The sequence below is a fragment of the Balaenoptera borealis genome, assembly GCF_965194805.1.
Source record: "Balaenoptera borealis genome assembly, chromosome: 6".
Lineage (NCBI taxonomy): Eukaryota > Metazoa > Chordata > Mammalia > Artiodactyla > Balaenopteridae > Balaenoptera > Balaenoptera borealis.
In genome coordinates, this window is record NC_138863.1 from 43,638,024 (window position 1) to 43,659,107 (window position 21,084).

Consider the following 21,084-nt stretch of genomic DNA (forward strand, 5'->3'; position numbering starts at 1 on the left):
CCAGGATCAGGAAATTTATTAGAAATTTAAAACTATCCAGGTAATACTTAATTCTTCATATCGAGAAAATTTCAGTTTTGACTGATATTTCTAAAGTTTGCAAAATAGTCACTGGTGCTCCATGTAGTGACTACAGTGTAAGCTTTTTACAAAAGAATTTTAAAAGATATGTATATTTTGACAAGTATGGGGTGAACACATTTGGCACCAAGAAAAGAGTTAAAATTGAATTTGTATACATTTCTAGTTAAAGTAGAGCCAAAGATGAATTTGAGCAGCAGTAGTAGAATCGTGTGTGATTTGGTTAAACTTGACTTACAAGTGATGCTGGGTCGCCCTTGTACTTACTATCCGATCAATTAGTGTTTAAATAAATTGGAAATATTACAAAATTTACTTAATGTAAATATCCTTTTTGATCCTTATTTAATTCATAAACCACAATAGTAGGCATTCAATAAATATTTGTTAATGAGTGAATAAATCTTTTAAATATATACAGTATAAATAGCAGCCATATCCTTTTGGGTCTTCATCAAATTTTTCTCATAATTTCCTTAAATTTTAGATAGAACCTCTTTTTTCATTGTCCTGGATCAAAACAATCAGTGGTTCCTTATTGCCAAGTGGATCTCTAGTTCATTCTTTTCATGACAATATTCAAGACTTCTGGCATTCTGGCTTTCACAAATTTATTTTATAATGTTTATTTACCAACATTAGGCTGCTCTTACTTTCTCCTATATAAGCTGTGTTCATATTCACTACGCCTCATCCTACATTATTCTCGCTACTGGAGTGGCCTCTTCCTTCTCCTCTGACAATTTATATCCTATCCATTCATGGAGGTCTTGTTCTAGACACCCACCCACTTCCTAAGGCTATCTTTAGCTCCTCCATTGAAAAGAATTCTTTCCTAGATAAAAAAAATTTCATGATATCTTTTATTTTTACTGTTTCTAGCATTAAATACACTGTAAACCCATAGCAGGTGCTTAGGATATGCTTAGCAGTGGTTGAGGGGGGAGATCTAAATTGAGCACCAAATTGAGGAGTCTAATTGTTTAATAAAAATCTCATTCTTTTCTTTCATTTTAGTCCAGTCTAGCTACAGTGATGGTCATCTCACGTGGGCCAAGTTCTGCAAGGTACAAATAGGGGGAGGGGTAGCATCATTTAGATTTTTTTTTAGTGTTCCTTTTTAAGCCCCCACTCGAAACTGTTTTTTCATTTAAAGGAAATATTTCATTGAAAAAAGGAACTTGAATTACCATACCAACATTACTATTGAAATAATCATTGTCCTAACATGTTTGTTTATTCCAATAGGAGCACTTACCTGGTAAATCATTTACCTTTTGGACATGGCTTGAAGCAATATTAGACCTAATTAAGAAACACATTCTTCCCCTTTGGATTGATGGGTGAGTTACAGCCTATATTTTCTATATGAACTCATTAGGTTCTTATTTTTATGCTGTCAATTTTTTCCCCTTTTTTAAAAAATTGAAGTATAGTTGATTTACAATATCGTGTTAGTTTCAGGTGTATAGCACAGTGATTCAGTTATACATACATATACATATATATGTATATATATATTCCTTTTTAGATACTTTTACCTTATAGGTTATTAAAAGGCATTGCATACAGTTTCCTGTGCTATACAGTAGGTCCTTGTTGGTTATCTATTTTATATACAGTAGTGTGTATATGTTAATCCCAAAATAAATCCTAATTTATCCCTCACTCCAACCCCCTTTCCCCTTTGGTAACCATTAGTTTGTTTTCTATGTCTGAGAGTCTGTTTCTGTTTTGTAAATAAATTCATTCATATTATTTTTTAGATTCCACATATTAGTGATATCATATAATATTTGTCTTTCTCTGTCTGACTTCACTTAGTATGATATCCTCTAGGTCCATCCATGTTGCTGCAAATGGCAATATTTCATTCTCTTTTATGGCTAAGATTCCATTGTATATATATACTATATCTTCTTGAGCCAATTGTCAGTTGATGGACACTTAGGTTGCTTCGATACCTTGACTGTTGTAATAGGGCTGCTATGAACATTAATAATAAATGCTGGAGAGGGTGTGGAGAAACGGGAACCCTTGTACACTATTGGTAGGAATGTAAATTGGTGCAGCCACTATGGAGAACAGTACGGAAGTTCCTTAAAAAAGAAAAAAATAGAGTTACCATATGATCCAGCAATCCCACTCCTGGGCATATATCCAGAAAAGATAAAAACTCTAATTTGAAAAGACACATGCACCCCAATGTTCATAACTGCATTATTTATAGTAGTCCCTTTTTCTTTTCTTTCCTTTTTAAGCATATCTAGTGTCATAGTGTGGAAAGTAGTTGCAGTTTCTTACACTTTATAGAGTATTAATATTTACTTTAATCTGTATAAGAGTATTTCAGGCACTAATGACTTTTGATTATATCACAACAAATTCAGGTCTGGTCTTTGTGAAAGCAATAAATGCAAATGCAATAAATTATAGTCTTTGATCAGATAAAACTATGCCATGTTCTATTTTTAGGTATGTCATGGGCTTTGTTAGCAAAGAGAAGGAACGACTCTTGCTAAAGGATAAAATGCCTGGAACCTTTTTGTTAAGATTCAGTGAAAGCCACCTTGGAGGAATAACTTTCACCTGGGTGGACCATTCTGAAAATGGTACATGCTCACTACTATTTATTCATGTGAAATTAGTATTGTGATTGGTTACTGGTCTTTCCATCTTCAGAAGTGTGTGGCCTGTTGTTCTGTCTTTTATGTGTTCGGTGGGTTTGAATATTAGTTGTTACAGTTGTTTCAGAAGAGGGTAGCATGAATTTCTCACAGCCGATGTGGGTGTCCTCTATCACGTGGCAATCTGTACTGTCCACATGCAGAGAAGGGCTGGCATTGTTTTACAACAAGTGACATGAAGATAATGTGGGTAGGAAGAATGACCACAAAGAATGCCTGCAGGAACCTGAATATTCCCTCTGTTTTCTCTTTTTCCAGGAGAAGTGAGATTCCACTCTGTAGAGCCCTACAGCAAAGGCCGGTTGTCTGCTCTGCCATTTGCTGACATCCTTCGAGACTACAAGGTTATTATGGCTGAAAACATTCCTGAAAACCCTCTGAAGTACCTCTATCCTGATATTCCCAAAGACAAAGCCTTCGGTAAACACTACAGCTGCCACCCATGTGAAGGTTAGGTTCTTTCCGTTTGCTTTTCTTCTTCAGATTTTGGAAAATAATCTCAGATTGGAGTAAAGTAAATGAAGTTCTTCCCTTTATGTTTACTTTGATCGTTATAAGATCTAAGAGGTATGTGGAGGTCAAAGCCTTAGAAATGAAGTGGTGTGTCAGCAGTTCCTGAAAAGGAACAGCTGGGGCTGTCCAGCTAGCAGAGCAGTTAGTAATCAGTAGCTGTAGCTGGACTTCACCATGGCCATGGGAGCCTCTCAGCCACTGGTAGAGTTTCGGTTTTCTCCTTTCTAATAGGAGTGGCACCAACTTCACCTCTATGCCTGGGGAGAGGAAAAGAAAGAGGAGGTAATGATTAGAAAGCTGTTAAAAGTTAGCCAAGGCTGTTTTTTACAAAAGAAGCTCGGGGTTGATAAGCTTTATATTTTTTACTTACTGTAGTCTCACAACTCAGAAAGTATTGTTCATTTGCCAGGGAGGGGACAAGGGGGTCTGTGCTTCATACCCCGCCTCACAGCGTATCAATAACAAGTCTTGACGTACCTGCCTTTTCAGGTTGTATCCTAAGGGTCTAAAATGATACCTGGCCAAAACAGGCATTTGGTAAATATTTGTTGAATACTTGAAAAGAACATTCATGAAATAGCTATATAATTGTAATGTAAGTTCACTATTCTGTTTCTTTAAATCAAAGCATATACAATCCATTACAATATTTCATCTGTAGCAACTAAATACATGAGCACCATCATGTGGAATATCATACAGCTGTCACTCACAGGTGGTGACTTGCTGCCACCCTCCTTCATCCCCCTCTGAAGCAAACAAAAGACAACAACCACCACAAAAACCTGTGGCTTTTAAGTGTTTCTACATCTGACTGAATGAAATAACAAATGTCAATGCAACAAATTACAGCTGAAAAATTACAGTTGGTCCTTACGATTGGATCACGCACAAGTTCAACGTAGTATACCAGAGAAATCTGGGGGGCGGGTTCCAAGGTGAGGTTTGCACATGACTGTTACTATAGCACAGCAGTGCTTTTAGTAACACTGATGTCTGTGCCTCAAAACTTTGTGTAATTATAAGATTATGATTGGTGTCAGTTTTAATGAAAAGAATTGCGTTACTATAAATCCCCAATCCATGAATAAATCTGTCCTTATAATTAAACTTAAATGTAACATGGAAGACAGATAATATAGTTGATTCCCAATTTTTCTCACACAGTTTAGAGCATTAATATGTAAAGTCAGATTAGGGCTGCCAAGAGATTTGTTTCTCTCTTCTTGCACATTTTATACTCATCTAAAATGCTGTTTCATCTATTCAACTAAAAAAAATTTGTGAATCACTAGACAATTGTATTATCTCTTCTTTTTAGTATCACTTATACTTTTTTAGACTTTTTTTCTAATTTTATCAATAATAATAACATTTTTCCCCAACATGCCTTTCTTTTCCAGCTTCAAGACCAACAGAAAGGGGAGACAAAGGTTATGTCCCTTCTGTATTTATCCCCATCTCAACAATGTAAGTAATCTTAGTCACATGTAAAATAATTCGTACTGAACTTGTCCCAAAAAAGCTGGAAATTTAAGAGTAGAGCAGGGTACATATAACTGAGAATAAAGCATTTTAATGCTCAATGTCCCATTACCTTTAACACATAAAGCTAGTCTTCAGGATGCACCACAGCCCATCACAAAGGAATTCTAAAGCTGCCCTTTTATATGCCTTATATTCCATAGCAGGCTGAATGCTCTGATTTCAAATGATGAATTAAGCATCTCAGTGTCACAAATAGATAAAGTCCTAGAAATGAGTTCTGTTGGGGTGATGGAAATTTCCCCCTCTACCCCTTCCAGTTCTTATGGCTGGACTAATAATAAAATTGACACAAGGTAGATTAACAGGATAAAAGGAACAAATTTTAAGTCGTGTGCATAGAAGTCTCATAGAAATGACTGAAGAAATGGCTAAAACAGGAAGCTTTTATTCTTTTTGGGCAAAAAGTCAATAAATTTGTGAGGAATCGACAGGACAAAGATACTTAGGCTTTGGGTGCTAAGTCGTGAAGAATCTAAACAGAGTTTGGGCCTGGGGTATTAAATTAAAGAAGTAACAAGGTTCATTTGTATAGGCTTCTCAGCCCCGAATGAATCCCCCATCTCTGGCAAGAAGGATATTCTTCCACCTCCAGATGCAAGGAGGGCGTCTCTCACAGAAGAGATTTATTTCCTGCTTTCAGGGAGGCAGAGAGGAGGGTCAGAGTGTCCCTCCTGCATTGGTTCTTTCTTAAGTAACTTAAGTCATTTAATTCAAAATAATCAATATGCCACTGAGGCACATTTTGGGGTGGCCTGCCCTGAGCCCTAACAGTTCCTAACACAGTAAGTCACTACAAGCTATTATTTTTAATCCTTTTCCATATTTACCCTGTCATCTCTTTAAGCCGAAGTGATTCAACGGAGACGCATTCTCCAACAGACCTTCTTCCCATGTCGCCAAGTGTGTACGCAGTGCTGAGAGAAAACCTGAGTCCCACAACAATTGAGACTGCAGTATGTCCCCTTTCTTTCCATTGCTGTCAAGGGCATTTCTGAGGAAGCGAAGGTGGTGTGTGAATCAACGGGGGTGAAGATCTGCAGTGAGAAAACACATTTGTTGGAACAAATCCATGAGCATAACACAAGGGGTGTCCGTCTGTATGGTCCTGAGTGTTGCTGATGTTATGGGCATTGAAAGCAGATACCTACAATGACTTGAACTGCTTTGAGGTCTTTCCATCAAAAGCCATCCAAGGGCAAAATATCTCTGTATCCCCCTACTCCAGTACACTTCATCCCTACTTCCACCATCGGCCCCACCAATCCCCACCACTCTCCCCACTGTAGCAGACAATACTTATCTGTCATTATATGTAAGTCTAGTTTAATATTTTATTTTAGCAATTCAAGCACCACAAATTCCAATTTTTCTTGATTATTTGCCTTATTGGTCCTGTCCTGGGAGCTTCTTCAAGTAGTATATGAACAACAATCAATAGCAGCATAATAATACTCTTTGGAGAACTGAGTCATAATCTTATATGCTACTATGTGCTTTAGGATGCATTCTATGTAGTATTATTCCCCAATATTGTCAAGCAGTTCAAAACCCCAATTACATTAGGATGCATGTACATCAGAATAATAGATTCTTAGAGGGACCCTGAGCTCCAAGAGATTAGTGTCTGGCTATAAATCAAGTGGCTTTTAGTCCTTCTCTTGAAGATTTCCAGGGATAGAAAAACTTATTCCAATGTTAATTGTCCTTAAATCATTTAGTTATAAGAGGACTTTCGCTACATTTTACACCCGTTTCTTCATTACGTTTTTATGGGATGAATAGGCCTCCTTAAAATCATTTTTATTTATTTTAAAGTTGCCTTTTATTTTAGATTGATCAACCTTAGTTACTTTTGTAAGTACTGTACTTAGTAGTTAATTGGTAGAAAGATTATGAAGTAAAGTATGTATTTAGTAGACAAGAGAATGTTTACCTAAGAAATGGTGACTTACTTGCAAAACAATAGTTTGCTCAAAGGTCATTTTCATTTTTCAATTTTAGATGAAGTCTCCCTATTCTGCTGAATGACAGGATAAGCTCTTGACACTCAAAAGAAGGAAGCAAATGAAAAAGTTTAAGACTGATCTTTGCCAACAATCACATCTTGTTTCTTCAGCTTTGTATATACCGGTTTCCAGGAAATGGTCAAGTCTGAAGCTTTCCTCTCACCGGTATGACACCCCCAAATGGGAATGTCATGATTGAAATGCTAAAAACCAAAGCTTCAGATAAACTTGTGAGATAAAACACTTTAAGAAACCAATGTTAATATAATATTAGCAAAAGACTCATTTGTATGTATTTGTTTCATTTCTGATTCTGTTTCTCTTGTGTTACTTATGATTTTGGCTCTAGCAGGTTTAAGTGTTCCGATTTCACAACAGGTCAAAAATAACAAAGTCACACGTACATTACTCAAAAACCAGCAGGATGGCCTGATGGAAAAGCCAAATAAGCTAATATCCTGAGTTCTAGCAAGTAAGAGTCATCACACTAGATACAAAATGGAAGTAATGACAGGGCATTAACAGCAGCAGTTCACACGGTGTGTGTCCAGGGGTGAATTAGGAAGCCTCTTGGTTGCTATGTCAACATTGTCCTAACTTCAGGATTCACAGCTGCTGGTACCAGGGCCAGGGAAACCTCTGCTATTAGGGAGAGGGATCCAGAGTCATTCCTGGTGGTATCTCAGGCAAACCGCACTAAAAGCAGACACATGGGTAAAAAATCTCATGAAATGAGGACTGGGAGGAAGATAACAACACTGGCCTTGGGTGAGTGATTTAATCCCTGGGTTGTGTGTTCTTCATCTCTAGAAGAGGTTAGGCTAGGTGGCCTATGGTCCTTTCCAGCTCTAAGAGTCTCTGGTCCCATGAATCCAACCTGAGCCAGGGGAAAGGAATTTAGGATGAGAAGTTCCATCCCTGGTGATGCAGGAGGGGAGGTGGTTTACTGAATGGCAATGCACGTATAGGGGCTGCAGGTCTAGTTTGATCCTTCCCTTGCCCGGACTGAATGCTTAGTGGTGCCATTGAACAGCTGCTGCCCTTAGTAATAGTGTGGGATCTCCCAGTGCCCAAGCCCTGGGGAGCTCTCCATGTCTCCAGGCCCTAGAGAAGCTGCTGAGCCAGGTGAGGAAGTCATGATGCTGAGGCATCTGCCATGACCAGCCACAAAATGTCCTGAGGCTGGTGTCCAAGGTAAGCCCTGACTGCAGAGTCAGAGATGGCAGTGCCCTGTGGGGTGTTCCTCACTAACTTCTTTAACCCATTTCCCATCTTCCAGGTAGGTCAAACAAGGAGAAGCTAATGTTTGATGGAAAAGATTTCAAAGAAAAAAAAAAAAGCTTTTAATGTAACCTGCCTTCTCCCTTAGAGAGATTGCATCCTATCCATCTCATCCTTTATACCCCCCCCACCACCACATGATCCTAGCTTGTTCCTATGGGACAAACTCTGCACCTGTCCCAAGGCCAATTCCCTTACTCCTTTGCAAGCTCTTGACAGTATTCTTTGGATGAAGGTGTCTGTTCAATGTAGGACCACAGGCTAACTCAAGGTGCATTTTCCCAGTCTCCACTTCTCTTCACCAGCCCAATTTTCTTGAAATTCAAATATATCAATTGACAGCAGAAGTGGAAGAAATCATTTTAAACTTGGTTTAAGGAGGTAATTTCCTACCGGGAAATACTCATAAACAATTGGATTTAGATGCCAAAAAATGTTGCAGAAGCTTTTTTTTTTTTTTTTTTTTAATTTATTTTTGGCTGTGTTGGGTCTTCGCTGCGCATGGGTTTTCTCTAGTTGCGTCAAGCGGGGGCTGCTCTTTGTCCCGGTGCGCGGGCTTCTCACTGCGGTGGCTTCTCTTGTTGCGGAGCACAGGCTCTAGGCCCGCGGGCTTCAGTAGTTGCGGCTCGCGGGCTCTAGAGCGCAGGCTCAGTAGTTGTGGCGCACGGGCTTAGTTGCTCCGCGGCACGTGGGATCTTCCCGGACCAGGGCTCGAACCCATGTCCCCTGCGTTGGCAGGCAGATTCTTAACCACTGCGCCACCAGGGAAATCCCGCAGAAGCTTTTTCTCCCCTGGAAAATATTAAAAGTATCATGGACTCTCACTTATTTCAGAAGAATTTTGAAAAGCTTGTAAATATAGGGCCTGGCAGAAGAATGTCAAGGTTTCGTATATGTGATCACAGCCATCTTTGTTATTTGGAGGTAGACAGTACAAGGACATTTGTAGTTTACTCCCTATAATAGAGGCAGAGGCCTCAGTAAGAATAAGAGTCCAGTAAGTGGCTATTTTTTATTTAGATTCAGAAAATCAAAATCAAGTTCTTGATCCCAGGGTAAAGAGTTATTTCCAACGGTGTGAGTCTTGCATTCCAGAAACCATCTCTGTGGGGGTAATGGGATTTTGTCAGGAGATTCTTGCGGATACCTGTTTAGATCAGGATAAGGTGTGCTGCATGAGATGGAAATACAATGGGAAGGGAATTTAGACCACATTTCCACCAAATCCTACCCCAGAATATTTTTTTTTCTGCCAACTAATAGCAAAATAAGCAGCATTTAATGAAGCAAAATGTAAATTTATTTTCAAAATATTAATCACCTTTTCACTTCTCCCTCCAACCATCCAAGACCAATCACAGATGCCCATTTTGCTAATTCCTTTTCAAATTCTTTTTAATGTAAAGACTCACTTTGACCAATTGTACCGAATATCAATGTCTTTATCTGGAATAAATGGTGAAAGAAGGCAGCTGCCAGTGGATTTCCTCAGTCATAAGGTAACAAGGAAGGCTCCCCAAAGAACCAGGAACAAGGAGGATACTTCTGGCAAAGCCGAGGGAGTTTTCTGTGCCTCATATGGTTCAGGAGGCCCATGTACCCCCTGCAGTAGCAGGAAGAGAATTAGGGGTCAAAGCATCCTAGTGCTTTGTTCCAACAGCAGGTAATTATAGTCCGAACTGCGCAAACTGGTCTCGCTGTGCACACACTCCAATTTCTGACAGACTATTTTTCCTTTTTTTCAAATTGACTGTGAACACTGATTGATTTGACTGACTGCACTTCTAAAAGTCTGGCTTAGTGAAGTATAATTTACACATAATAAAATTCATCCTTTTCCAACAAACCCATACAGTTGTGTAACCACCACTGTAAGACATAGAACATTTCCACCAGAGTCCTCACAAAGAGGACACTATGAAAACATGATGAAGGACATTCTCCACAATATCCTTAGAGTAAATACAACAAACAATTCCATGTGGCCTCTTATGTAGACAGAGGGCTCTATTTAAAATAAATCGGATCATTTTACTCCTTGCTTAAAATCTTCAAAGGGCTCATGGTGCTGTGGATTGGCAGTTCTTAGCTGGGGTATGTGGATAGAATTCTGGAGAGTCATGAGTTTGAATGGCAGAAGTTAAAGCTTTATTTTCACAAACTTCTAACTGAAACTTAGAGTTTCCTTCAATTAGGAATAAAGGTAACAAACTGTAAACCACACCACGTTTTTGTCACATTACAGTTGTTACACTTATCTCAAAATACTGCTTATGCTAAGCACGATTTTGAAATTGCATTCATCCGACCCACTGCTAGATCTTACTTAATGCCATTAATAAAGAAGCACTTATATTACTCTATCACAAAGGTGGTTTTACTATTTTGATCTCTGTATTTCAATGTAATTGGTTTCCTATTTAATCTTATGCATTTTATTTTATTCAACAAAAAACATTAACCTTTGAAAGAGCTCATAGGTTCATCAGACTGCCGAAGGAGTCCATGGCACAAAAAATAGTTAAGAATCCCACCTCTGGATGAGGACTCTAATTCTCAACAGATCTTTCCAAAGTCATATATTATTTAGTCTCTTCTTAGTCTTCAACTTATTCCTCAACACTTCTCCCCAACAATAGCTTCTCATCCTCCAAAATATACACAAGACTGAACTACTTTCAGTTTCTTTCACGGCCCATGCTCACTCCGCCTCCCTCTGCTGTATCCTCTCAGGTCTCCAACCCCAGCCCACCTACCCTCTCACCTCAATAACATTCACACATCCTTCAGGCTCTGGAAAGCCTTCCTGCCCAACACACACACACACACACACACGTGCACATGTGTAGGGCTCAGGTCACATCATGCCTCCTCCATATCCTCTACATTACCCAGCACCATTCTTATCACCTTGGTTATAAATGCGTATCATCTGTCTTCATTAGACTCTAAGCAAGCTCTGTATGTACAGGGACAAAGAAGCCCTTGTTCACAGTTATATCCCTAAAATCTAGCACAGTCTGCCTCTTAATAAATACTAGTTAATGATTTAGTGTTTGAACTAAAGGTCATACAGGACAGTAGTTAGTTCCTTTCTTTCCTTTGCTCCTTGATCTACCTGCAAGACCAGGCTAGAATTCCCTTTATAACCCTCCAAACTCTAAAATTGTGGAACAGTCCCCGATATTTTACTTCAAACTGATTAACCAAAACACACTTGCTATTGCTCAAAAAACGTAGGACGTTTCCTCTACTTCACCTCACTCATGACTTCCAAACACTATAGAAATGCTCTGGAATTAGACTGTCCGTTAGCTCACTCTAACTTCCCTTTAATTTAGGTATCTCGTGTGCCTAGCATCCCAGGCATCTGTCCACCCACAGATGAATCAAGTGTTCCTGAAATTTCCCCTTAATTCCCCGTGATTAAACTCATTGCCTTTATTACTCCTGCCCCTGGTAAAAGTCCCACACGACTCTCTCTTACTTAGGCTGGACAGTCATCCACTGAGATGTTTCACAGGCTGCTGCAGATGGAAAGAACCCTAGAGGCCCTCCAGACAGGGTGGAGATGGGGGAGAGGTTGGAGGGGTGTGGAGGAGTGGTGCTCTCACTGAAGTTTTTTGGAATACACCTGTTCTTAATCCTCCTCCCCCTCAATTCTAGCTCAATAGGCTAGAGCCTGTGCTGAGGTCTGAATGGTTGATTTAACCTCTGATTCCTTATCCCAGGGTTATTCATTCAAAAATATTTTTGAGACTATGTATCAGGCATTGCCTTTTTCAACCAGGGTTTCCTATCTGAACCACAAGACACAAAGTGATTTGCTTGACTATTTTCTCAGTTCTCCCAAGGATGGTACATAGTGCCATTCTAGATAAACAGGAGAGAAGGTAATTAATACACAGATGCCCCGGGCATTAGGCTGAATTCTCTCGTGGAACCTGAGATGAGACAGGCTGTAACACAGCACAAAGTCCCTCCTGTTGTGAGGAGAGATGAAAACAGACAAGCAAATAATAAAGGACAGATTTAATAAGTGCTATGAAGAATATAAATGTGACATAGAGTAACTGGAAGAAATGCTCATTGAAGGTCTCTCTGAGGAGATGACATTTGAGCTGAGACCTAAAGAATGAGAAGAAGCAAGTCCATTTCACAGCTGGGAACACAGCATCCTAAAGTAACAGCATACACATACATAGAACCCAGGCAGGTAAAAGCTGGGGGTACTTGAGGAACAGAAAGAGGTCACAGGGTGGGGAGTGTAGAAGAGCATGGAGAGAGTAGGACAAGATGTGTAGGAGAGGGAGACAAGATCAGATGGTGTAGGGCTCTACTGGGAGTGTGGAAGGCTCTGGATTTTATTGCAAATGCTTTAGGAAGGAGTGGTGTTATAATTCGTTTCTTCATTATATCTAAGTTTTCATTTGTTTTAAGTAAACATGTAACAAGGTTTCTATAGAAGAACTCTCCCCTCCCTCCAGTACCCCTACTAGGGACCTCATGGGTGTGCAATGTGTGCATCTATAAAGGGCAGAACAGTCAGAGGCTCCACACTTGGTTTAGTGCTCTGCCTTTGCCTTCTTGAAATTCTTAATAAGTTTGAATAAGGGGCCTCTTGTTTTCATTTTGCACTGGGCCTGCAAATCATATAGCGGGTCCTGTCCTCTCCTAACGGGAAAAATAGATGTCCATTTGTATTCTGGGAATTATGTACAGTGCCCTTGCAGCCCTGGGGACTGGTGCTCACTGTCATGAGGCCAGAAGCTGTGGTCCAGTAAGGTGGGGCCCATCACACACTGGAGGTCTTAGGTTGGTCCCCAGGTCGCCGTAAGTAGATAGAGCCTTTTAAAGAATGGTTGAGCAGAGCCCAAAGAAACGCTGTCCATGCCTCCTAGAACCATTCAGTAAGTAACACACATAGCAGGCTGGGCCAAAACAATTTTTTCTGGTCCTGCCAAACTTTCAAAATCATGGTCCGGTGACTAAATTATTCTTCTCCATTATACTTCTTCCCCACTCCCTCTGATATAATCACCATAAGGAAGAAGGTGGGGATTGGGGGTGAGAAGTGGGAGCGGCGAGAAGACGCCAGAAGAAAGAGAAAAGCCCCCTCTGCAGATCTAGGAAAAGACAGTTGAAGAAACAGCCAGCCTCCCACCTTCATCTTTGGATTAAGGGCAGTCAAACCAGCTGGGTGAGGGTCAGAGCTGGAAAGACCAATGAGATCTGAGTTAGCATGTGTGCAGACTGTGTAGACAGAGAAGTGAGGGAGAAAAAAGGGACGTCTCCAGGCCACGGGAAGAAAGAAAAGATGGAAGAGGATGGGTAAGGTTTCCAGCACATTAAGCAATTAGAAAACGTCCCCCGCCATCCCTCCAAAGTTAAGAGGCACCCAGGCCCCCGCCGCTGCCTTTCATCGTGTCCAGGGCCACTATTCTCGGACTCGGGCAGGGAGGGCGCCGGGCAGCTACGGCCGGGCCCGGGCGAGCGTGTGGATCCCGCCCTCGCGGAGGCTGCGATAGGGAACCGGCCGCTGGGCGGGCTGTCAGCTGGAAAGCCCCGGGCCCGCGCCTGCGTACTGCTCGCTCCATCTCTACTTTCACTTTTCGGTTTCTTGTCAATTCTGCTACTTCTCGCTCCCAGACTATTTCCCCGAAAGCACGTGGGGCGGCTCTTCTGAGCAGCCGCGTCCCTCCCGCCACGCGCCGGGCCAGCTATTTTGGAAACTTATCAAACAGCCTGACAGACTGCACCTCCCCGAGTGTACCTCATCCTGGGCGGGCCTGGGCTGCTCTTCTGAAAGCACAGGACTTCAAAAGGTGCTCGTGAGGGTGTTTGGTCTACGAATGTAATACTGCTCGTAATAGACATTAAAAAAAAAAAGAAGAAAAGTAAAGAAAATTATAAGAAGTAACCCACCACCCCGGAACATGTTAGGGACATTCTGTAGAGGGTCCAGACTAGCAGGCAAAGTTTGTGTTTATCATAAATGCAATGAGAGTTGTCAAGACTTTTGAGCAGGGAGTGACTGTATAAATAAGGTGCTTTAGAGAATTTAATGTGGCAAATACAGTCGAGGGGGAAAGGACAGAAAAAAGGTAGTGTAACTGGCATCTACTGTAGCATTCCAGTTCTGAACTGATGAAGGCCTACAGTGGGGTATTGTCAATGATGGGAAAACTAAGGCAGATAAAGGCATAGGGAAGGAAGCATCCACAGAACTTGATGACAATCAGAATGTGGAGAGCCAAAGAGAAACATCCTATTTGCAGCTGTTAAGATTATTTAATTTCCCTGTCAATACTGAAGCTAGTCTCTGTGCAAATTTTACAGTACCAGAAAAAAATGTTTAACATATTATCTACCTTTCGTAGAGCTTTTCTCAGACATTGTCTGGGCCCTTAGGACAGGGTGTTAGTAGAAGGGGAAGGACTTTTTTTGGTGTCCTGGCATCTTTTTCACAGAAGGCTGCTACTTTGGTACCAAGGGTCATTGCTATCAGTACCGGCTTTGGGAGGGTGAATATGTGACAAGAGGAAGGAGCATATAGATGTGAGAAGGGAAAAAACTATAATAGATACACAGATAAGCATACCTCTGGGAAATTATTTAGAGCCTTTTCCTACCCAAAGTTGTGTTATTATTCTAGGCTTGATTCAAGTCCCACCTACTTAGAGGAACCAATTGATTTTCTGTGCACGCATTCCAAGAAGATCTAGTCTAGGCTGGCCTCAGAGATGCCTACCTGGGGAAGTGACATTTAAGCTTAGATTTTAGCTAAGACATAAAAGATGAGTTAGCCTGCAAAGAAGTTGGGGGAGGGGGACATTGGCTCAAGGGGCTTTCCAGATGGAGAACTACTGGTGAGAAGGCCCTGAGTTTGTGGAAAGAGCTCGTCTTATTTGAAGAACAAAAATGCTGAAGTAAGGAAAGAGTGGCACAAGATGGGGTTAAAGAAAGTGATGGGGAAACCAGGGCTTTATAGGTTACATTAAGAAATTTGGATTTTGTAAGAAAAGCCATCAGAGGATTTTCAGGTTGGCAAACACATGATCTGCTTTGCAATTAAAAAACAAACCACTCAAACTGCTGTAGGGAATATGGATTAACCAGGAGTTAAGAACTGCAGTGAGGCAGCCATTTGGGGAAACTACTGCGAGAATCCAAATGAGAGAAAAGGGGGGGTGGTGTGGGAGATGGCAAGAAGCGATGAGACTTGAGAAATATTTAGGTGGAAGAATCAACAAGGCTTGAGGACTGGTGGGGGTGAGAAAGCAATGTCAAAGGTGGCTCCTAGTTTTCTGGCATGAGTCAGTTCTAGAAAAAGGGCAGGTTTCAGGAGAAAGATGATGAGTTGGTTCTGAACACAACTAGTTTTTAGAGCTTACCAGACATCCAAGTGGCGGGTCAAGTGTGGGCTGTACACGTGGGTGTGGAGCTCAGAGGAGACGTGTGGACAGGGTACCCGTGTAGAAGTTCTACATATCTAGAAGGACATTGAAGCTGTGGATGAGGTCATCACAGGACAGCCTGAGAACTGTAGGTAAAGTAGACCAAGATCCGGACCCTGACCACACTTTGAACGGTTTGGTGGCGGAGGAGGAGCAGAGGATGGAGAAAGGGTAGCAGAGAGGTAGGAAGAAGCAAGCAAAGTGTGTCGGCATCATGGCCCAGGAAGAAGTGTTAAAGGGTGGAGGTGTCAACTGCTTAGAAGGTTTCTGAGTGGTCAAGTAAGGTGAGGACAGAAAAGCGTCCCCTGGGTTTAGCAACATAGAGGTCAGCTGCTAAGCCGAGCGTCTAGAATGACAACGTCTCCACCTGTGTCCTCTGCCTCGAATTCTCAGGTTTGGGGCTGATATAAGGATCTCCAAGTTTGGGCCTCTGCAAACACATAACTTCCTTTTAGTTGTTCTCTAAAACACGTGTAAACATAACCCGCAACTTGCAACACAGAGCTGAGCGTCACCTCCCCCAGATGGGGGCCCTCCCCGAATTCTAAGGAAAGACCCAGCGGGTTGGCAGAGCAGTGGCCCCGGGGGGGAGGCGGCGCGCGCTCGGAACAGCCGCTTCCGATTGGCCGAGAGCGGCAGCAACCCGGTGATTGGCGGGAGCGGAAGGAGGCGGGGCGTCTGGCCGTACCTTTTCTCCCGGGTGGTACTTTCGCTTTGCTGCGGTTAGTTTGCGGAGAGAGCCAGTCGCGCCCGGGACGACGCCGGTCAGACCCCAGAAAGCAGAGGCGACCCGGCGCGCCCGGGAGAGGCAGCACGGCCGCGCCTTCGCCCACCTCTGCAGGATCCGGAGCGCAGAGTGAGTGGGCGTGAGGTTCCGGGTGCCGGGGTGGGACGTTCCTGGACCGCCGTGGTCGGGGCCCAGCGGCCGGATGCCCGGCGAGGGCGGGCTTCAAAGTGCTGACAGGTAAATCCGTTATCCGGGAAAGAACGCGTATCCCAGGTGTTGTTTTCGGTGATGGCACGGTTGCCCCAGCCAGTCGTGCTCTGGTAGTAGAAAATGTCTTGTGCAATAGAATCCTGCGCCCCTCCCCCGCCGAAAATACTGCATCTCCCCATTTACCCTCATTTTTCTCTCTTTTCCGCCGCTTCCATCAGAGTCATGTTTTCTTCTCTCCGCAGAAAGTTTTCATTTGCCGTGTGCCACCCCCAGAGAGCTAAGTTATACGCTCGCACCCTGTGCATGCAAACCTAGCAGTCTTGGCATCTGACGTGCTGTGTGTAGCTGCTGCTTGTGTTGAATCCCCAGCCCTTCGCTGGGGCACAAGGTGACAGGTTAGTAAAATGTTCACGAAACGAATGAATGAGTATGTGACTTTGGAACTTAATTATATGTCTGTATTTAAGGATAAAAGAGCTTAATGTGCTCCTGGAATGTAAAAGTGATAATTAGTTCCTGCAGACCCCCAAATAATATAATTAGTCTTTAAAACAAATTCTGACTAGTACCAAAGAGTTTGGGGGAAGAACAACAGGTGTGTGATTGTGCTTTAAATGTTGTTTGTATAAGTTGGATAGTTTGTTTTATGGGACAGAAATAAGCCTTGAGCCTCCAGCACAATCCAGTTTGCAGTTTAATGCAGGACTCAAACTTGTTGGACCATAATATGGTTTGCCCTTTACTTTCTAATTCAATCTGAAATCTACTAGATTTCACTTCAACAGACTACTGTTGAGTACATAATATGTGCAGGACACTCTCCACGGTGCAGACGATGTTTAAAAAAAAGATAGTCCCAGCAACTCTGAAGCTTACATGCTGCGGGGGAGACATCATAGAGCTCTTTAAGGAAGACAGGGACTGATGCTCTAATAGAGATACAAAATGTAATGAGGCGCACGTTAATGAAAGCTTAATTATCTCTGGGTGGGTCTCAGACAGCTTATGGAGGAAGGGCTATTTGTACCTACCTTTGAATGCTGGTAGAATTTAGAGAGGCAGAATGTGGAAAAGCTGTTTTCAAGGGTGAGTGACAGCTGGAGCAGTGCAGAAAAAAAAAAGTAGGTAATTTGGTGACTGGGTTGCTTTGTTAATGGATGAAAATAGGGTCAGAGTGGAAATCAGCCTGGTAATGGGCAAACTGTAGCAATTTTGAACTAGAGAATGATGTGGTCAAAACCCGTGTGCAGCAGAAGGCCAGATTGGGAAAGAGTGTTGGAGGCAAGGTGGTTGGAGGTCTTGGGACTGGAGAGGAAGAAGTCAGGTAACTGGGGGATGGTCTTGCCACTCCCTGTGCTGGTAACAAGTTTTGTGAGAAGAGGGAATGGATTCTGGATTTGTTAGCATGAATTTATTGATCGCCTGCTTTGTGCCAGGTGCTGTATCTGTATTAGGTCATTCAGTCTTAAACAACCACCCTGTTGAGAGGGAAGTGAGTAACTTGAGGTCACTCACCTAAACAGAGGTATTGCAGTCCCCGCTGGTTGACACTCTGGCCAGCATATTTGCTTTAGGCATATCCTTATTAGACACCTAGTAGGGAGGGAGAGCGCCAGAGATTTAGAGTCTTCCACTCAGGTAAAGTAAATTCGAAGTGAAAAATCAAATTGCTACAGCAAGTGTAGCAAAGGTGTGGACTTGGGTCCATTCGTACTGGTATTTGTGATGGTGACTAGCTTTGTAGCCTCACCACATCCTTACCTTCCTTTGGAAGGAGATTTGTGGAGTAGACATGACTTCATGCCTGCCCAGGTATGCTTGCCAACAAGCATGCATATGCTCTTCCACGCCCTGCTTGAAAATCCAGACCTCTTCCTCAGGCCTGGTAGGACAAGATTCACTTATATCTACTCTGAATGTTGTCAGCTGTGCACTGATGTAAATCCTAATTTACGCTATGGTGAAGAGAGGCTTTTCATTTTCCTAATGGATGTTCGGACTTAAATCAGGTGTTTTAATTTTTAATCTTCAGAACTGCTATGTAAAAGTTGACTTGCTGTTATCCAAAGAGATAGTATTATTTTATCCTTTCAGATTACATTTAACAATGTTGTTTCAGTCTTTAAAAATTATTACTTAGGTTTAAGAATTCTTGTGCAGACTTGTTGTTTGCAGTAGGCAAAGAGGAAAATATATCTCTTTTAAAAGATATATAACCTGGGAATTCCCTGGCGGTCCAGTAGTTAGGACTGTTCGATTCCACTGCACGGGTCACGGTTTTGATCCCACGTTGGGGAACTAAGATCCTGCATGCTGTGTAGTGTGGCCAAAAAAAAAAAAGAAGATATATATCAAAAATAATTCATTTTAATCACTTGAATCATAAAATATAAAACACCAGTTTAAAATTCTTTGGATTAAGTTACAAATGTTCTATAATTTATAAGAGCAATTTCAGGGAGAGTTCTTGCGATTTGTCCTAAAGCAAATCTAATTAGTGTTTTCCATTGATTTATTTGATAAAAGTGTAGATTCATTTTAAAGGCATATGAACACCTACTGTATGCCCAGCACTGTTCTGAAGATGCAGCGGTGAACAACCCCCCCACTCCCAAATCCTTCCCTTCATGCGGGGAAAATAGACACTAATCAAAATAAAAAAGAAAATATGTGATAGGTCAGATGGTGGTAAGTGCGATGGAGAAGAATACATCAGGGAGGAGGGATAGTGTTTTCCAAGGTGAGAGGTGGTGTCATTTTAAATAAGGTGGCCAGAGGAGGCTTCCCTGAGATGCTGGCATTTGAGCAAAGACCTGAAGATGTGTTTTTTGGAGAAGAAAAAAACTTTGACCCAAAACTCAATTAAAAAACAGGCTTTGAAATATAGACACCATTTTAAAAGTATATTTCAAAGGCAGATTATGTTTTTAATTAAGCAAGATATTTAGAAGAAGCACAATGCTAGACAGGCTTTCTTTGGAGCTGCGGGCTTCCATTTGTGATCTGTATTCTGTTTCCCTATAGGATGTCCCAGTGGTATGAGCTTCAGCAGCTTGACTCCAAATTCCTGGAGCAGGTTCACCAGCTCTATGATGACAGTTTTCCCATGGAAATCAGACAGTATCTGGCACAGTGGCTAGAAAAGCAAGACTGGTAAGGAAAACTCACTTGACAGAAGAAGGAGTTTTTCTTCACTTTTAAAATAACTTGTTGATTAAGTGGCTTGGAACTACATTGACTGGAAGATGAATCTCATCAGTAGCCATTGGGATTACCTGTTGCAGAAAAGAGTGTTGCCTTGAAAAATGGCATGTGTCTCTAGAAAGCTAAATGCATTAGTCATTAATTTTATGTATTTGTCGATTTAATTATACATCCTCCTAAATGCTTTGCACAAGTTAAATAATGCTGACACCAATTATTTCCAAGTTAGGATCCAGGTTATAGAAAGAAGTAAGTTAAAAGTAATAATTAAAGCCAAGTTTTGGTAGAACACTGATTAGAAGTATGAAGAAAGTAAAAAAAAATTAAGGAAATATCTCTTAAAACTGGTATATGTTCTATTTTACAATTTATTGTTTGCTCATTGCAAATACTTCAAATGTTCTGAAAGTATTTGATGTAGAAAGTGAAGGCCCCTGTTGATTTTTTGCCTCCAGAGATAATCGCCATTAACACTTTTGTGCACAGTCTTGGAGTGCTAGAATTTTTCATGCCAATTGTATATAATAGAAATATTGTACAAACTGCTGCTAATAGCAATGGCAGTTTCAAAAGAAGGAAATAAAACCCAAGAAAACACTTTAAATTATTTTTAGTCATTTCAACATGGAAAGCAGTGTTTATTTTGTCGTTTTAAAGTAGTATCTTAATGAAATGTGTAAATTTTGAATCTCCTAGGGAGCATGCCGCCAATGATGTTTCATTTGCTACCATCCGTTTTCACGACCTCCTATCGCAGCTGGATGATCAATACAGTCGCTTTTCTTTGGAGAATAATTTTTTGTTGCAGCATAACATAAGGAAAAGCAAGCGTAATCTTCAGGTATGACCTGGTTTTTGCGTTTAAGTTGAAATGTTTCCATGTTTACATAAGAATTTATTTCATTCAGCAAATACTATTGAGCACACACTCATTGGTATTTAGAAAAGTACAGACACTATAAATAAACTACCATTATGTAGCTAATATTTTATAGCAGAAGTAAAATAAAATATCAGTTCATTTTGTAAACACATAAGGAGTATTCAGGCTGAAGGGTATCACTTAGACGTAAGTAATTCTGAGAGAAATTCGATGCTATGATCTTGTCTTATTAAAAGCCGTTGATATGTAAATTGAAGAAAAAGGGTTTTATTTTAAGAGCAGTGAGCTGTAGTAACATGTTAAAGCTCAAAGGAACTTTAGTGATGAGTCAAGTCTAAGTGCTTGGTGTACAGATGAAGAGTAAGTCCAGAAAGTGTTGAAAGTTTTGACGTCTCTAAGGCTCAGTAGTGAGGTGGTGAATTGGAGCTGACTCCACCTTGCCATGCTTCTGCTGAAGTTAGCCCCCCTTGGAAGAAAAAGTCAAAGG

At 41.3% G+C, this 21,084-nt stretch overlaps 2 protein-coding genes and 1 pseudogene across 8 annotated transcripts in view; 2 read left to right on the forward strand and 1 right to left on the reverse strand.

Annotated features, from left to right (window-relative positions):
* Positions 1–7,117, forward strand: part of STAT4 (signal transducer and activator of transcription 4) — a 95,095-nt gene extending 87,978 nt beyond the window's left edge. For 3 of the 4 annotated variants that reach the window (XM_082397351.1, XM_082397352.1, XM_082397354.1), the window contains 6 exons: positions 1,099–1,148; positions 1,330–1,424; positions 2,557–2,693; positions 3,027–3,218; positions 4,685–4,751; positions 5,674–6,822. In XM_082397351.1, coding sequence (XP_082253477.1) covers positions 1,099–1,148; positions 1,330–1,424; positions 2,557–2,693; positions 3,027–3,218; positions 4,685–4,751; positions 5,674–5,824 — 692 coding nt within the window. In that variant the 3' untranslated portion in view covers positions 5,825–6,822. The other variant, XM_082397353.1, reaches the window with a different exon arrangement.
* The window catches only part of LOC309631221 (endonuclease V pseudogene), a 434,994-nt pseudogene that overhangs the window by 159,201 nt on the left and 254,709 nt on the right, over positions 1–21,084 (reverse strand). The window lies entirely within an intron of this gene.
* Positions 16,227–21,084, forward strand: part of STAT1 (signal transducer and activator of transcription 1) — a 42,620-nt gene continuing 37,762 nt past the window's right edge. For 2 of the 3 annotated variants that reach the window (XM_082397355.1, XM_082397357.1), the window contains exons 1-4: positions 16,227–16,429; positions 16,753–16,905; positions 19,535–19,663; positions 20,411–20,555. In XM_082397355.1, the coding sequence (XP_082253481.1) occupies positions 19,536–19,663; positions 20,411–20,555 (273 nt within the window). In that variant the 5' untranslated portion in view covers positions 16,227–16,429; positions 16,753–16,905; position 19,535. Of the gene's footprint in view, positions 16,538–16,752; positions 16,906–19,534; positions 19,664–20,410; positions 20,556–21,084 lie in introns of all 3 variants that reach the window. The other variant, XM_082397356.1, reaches the window with a different exon arrangement.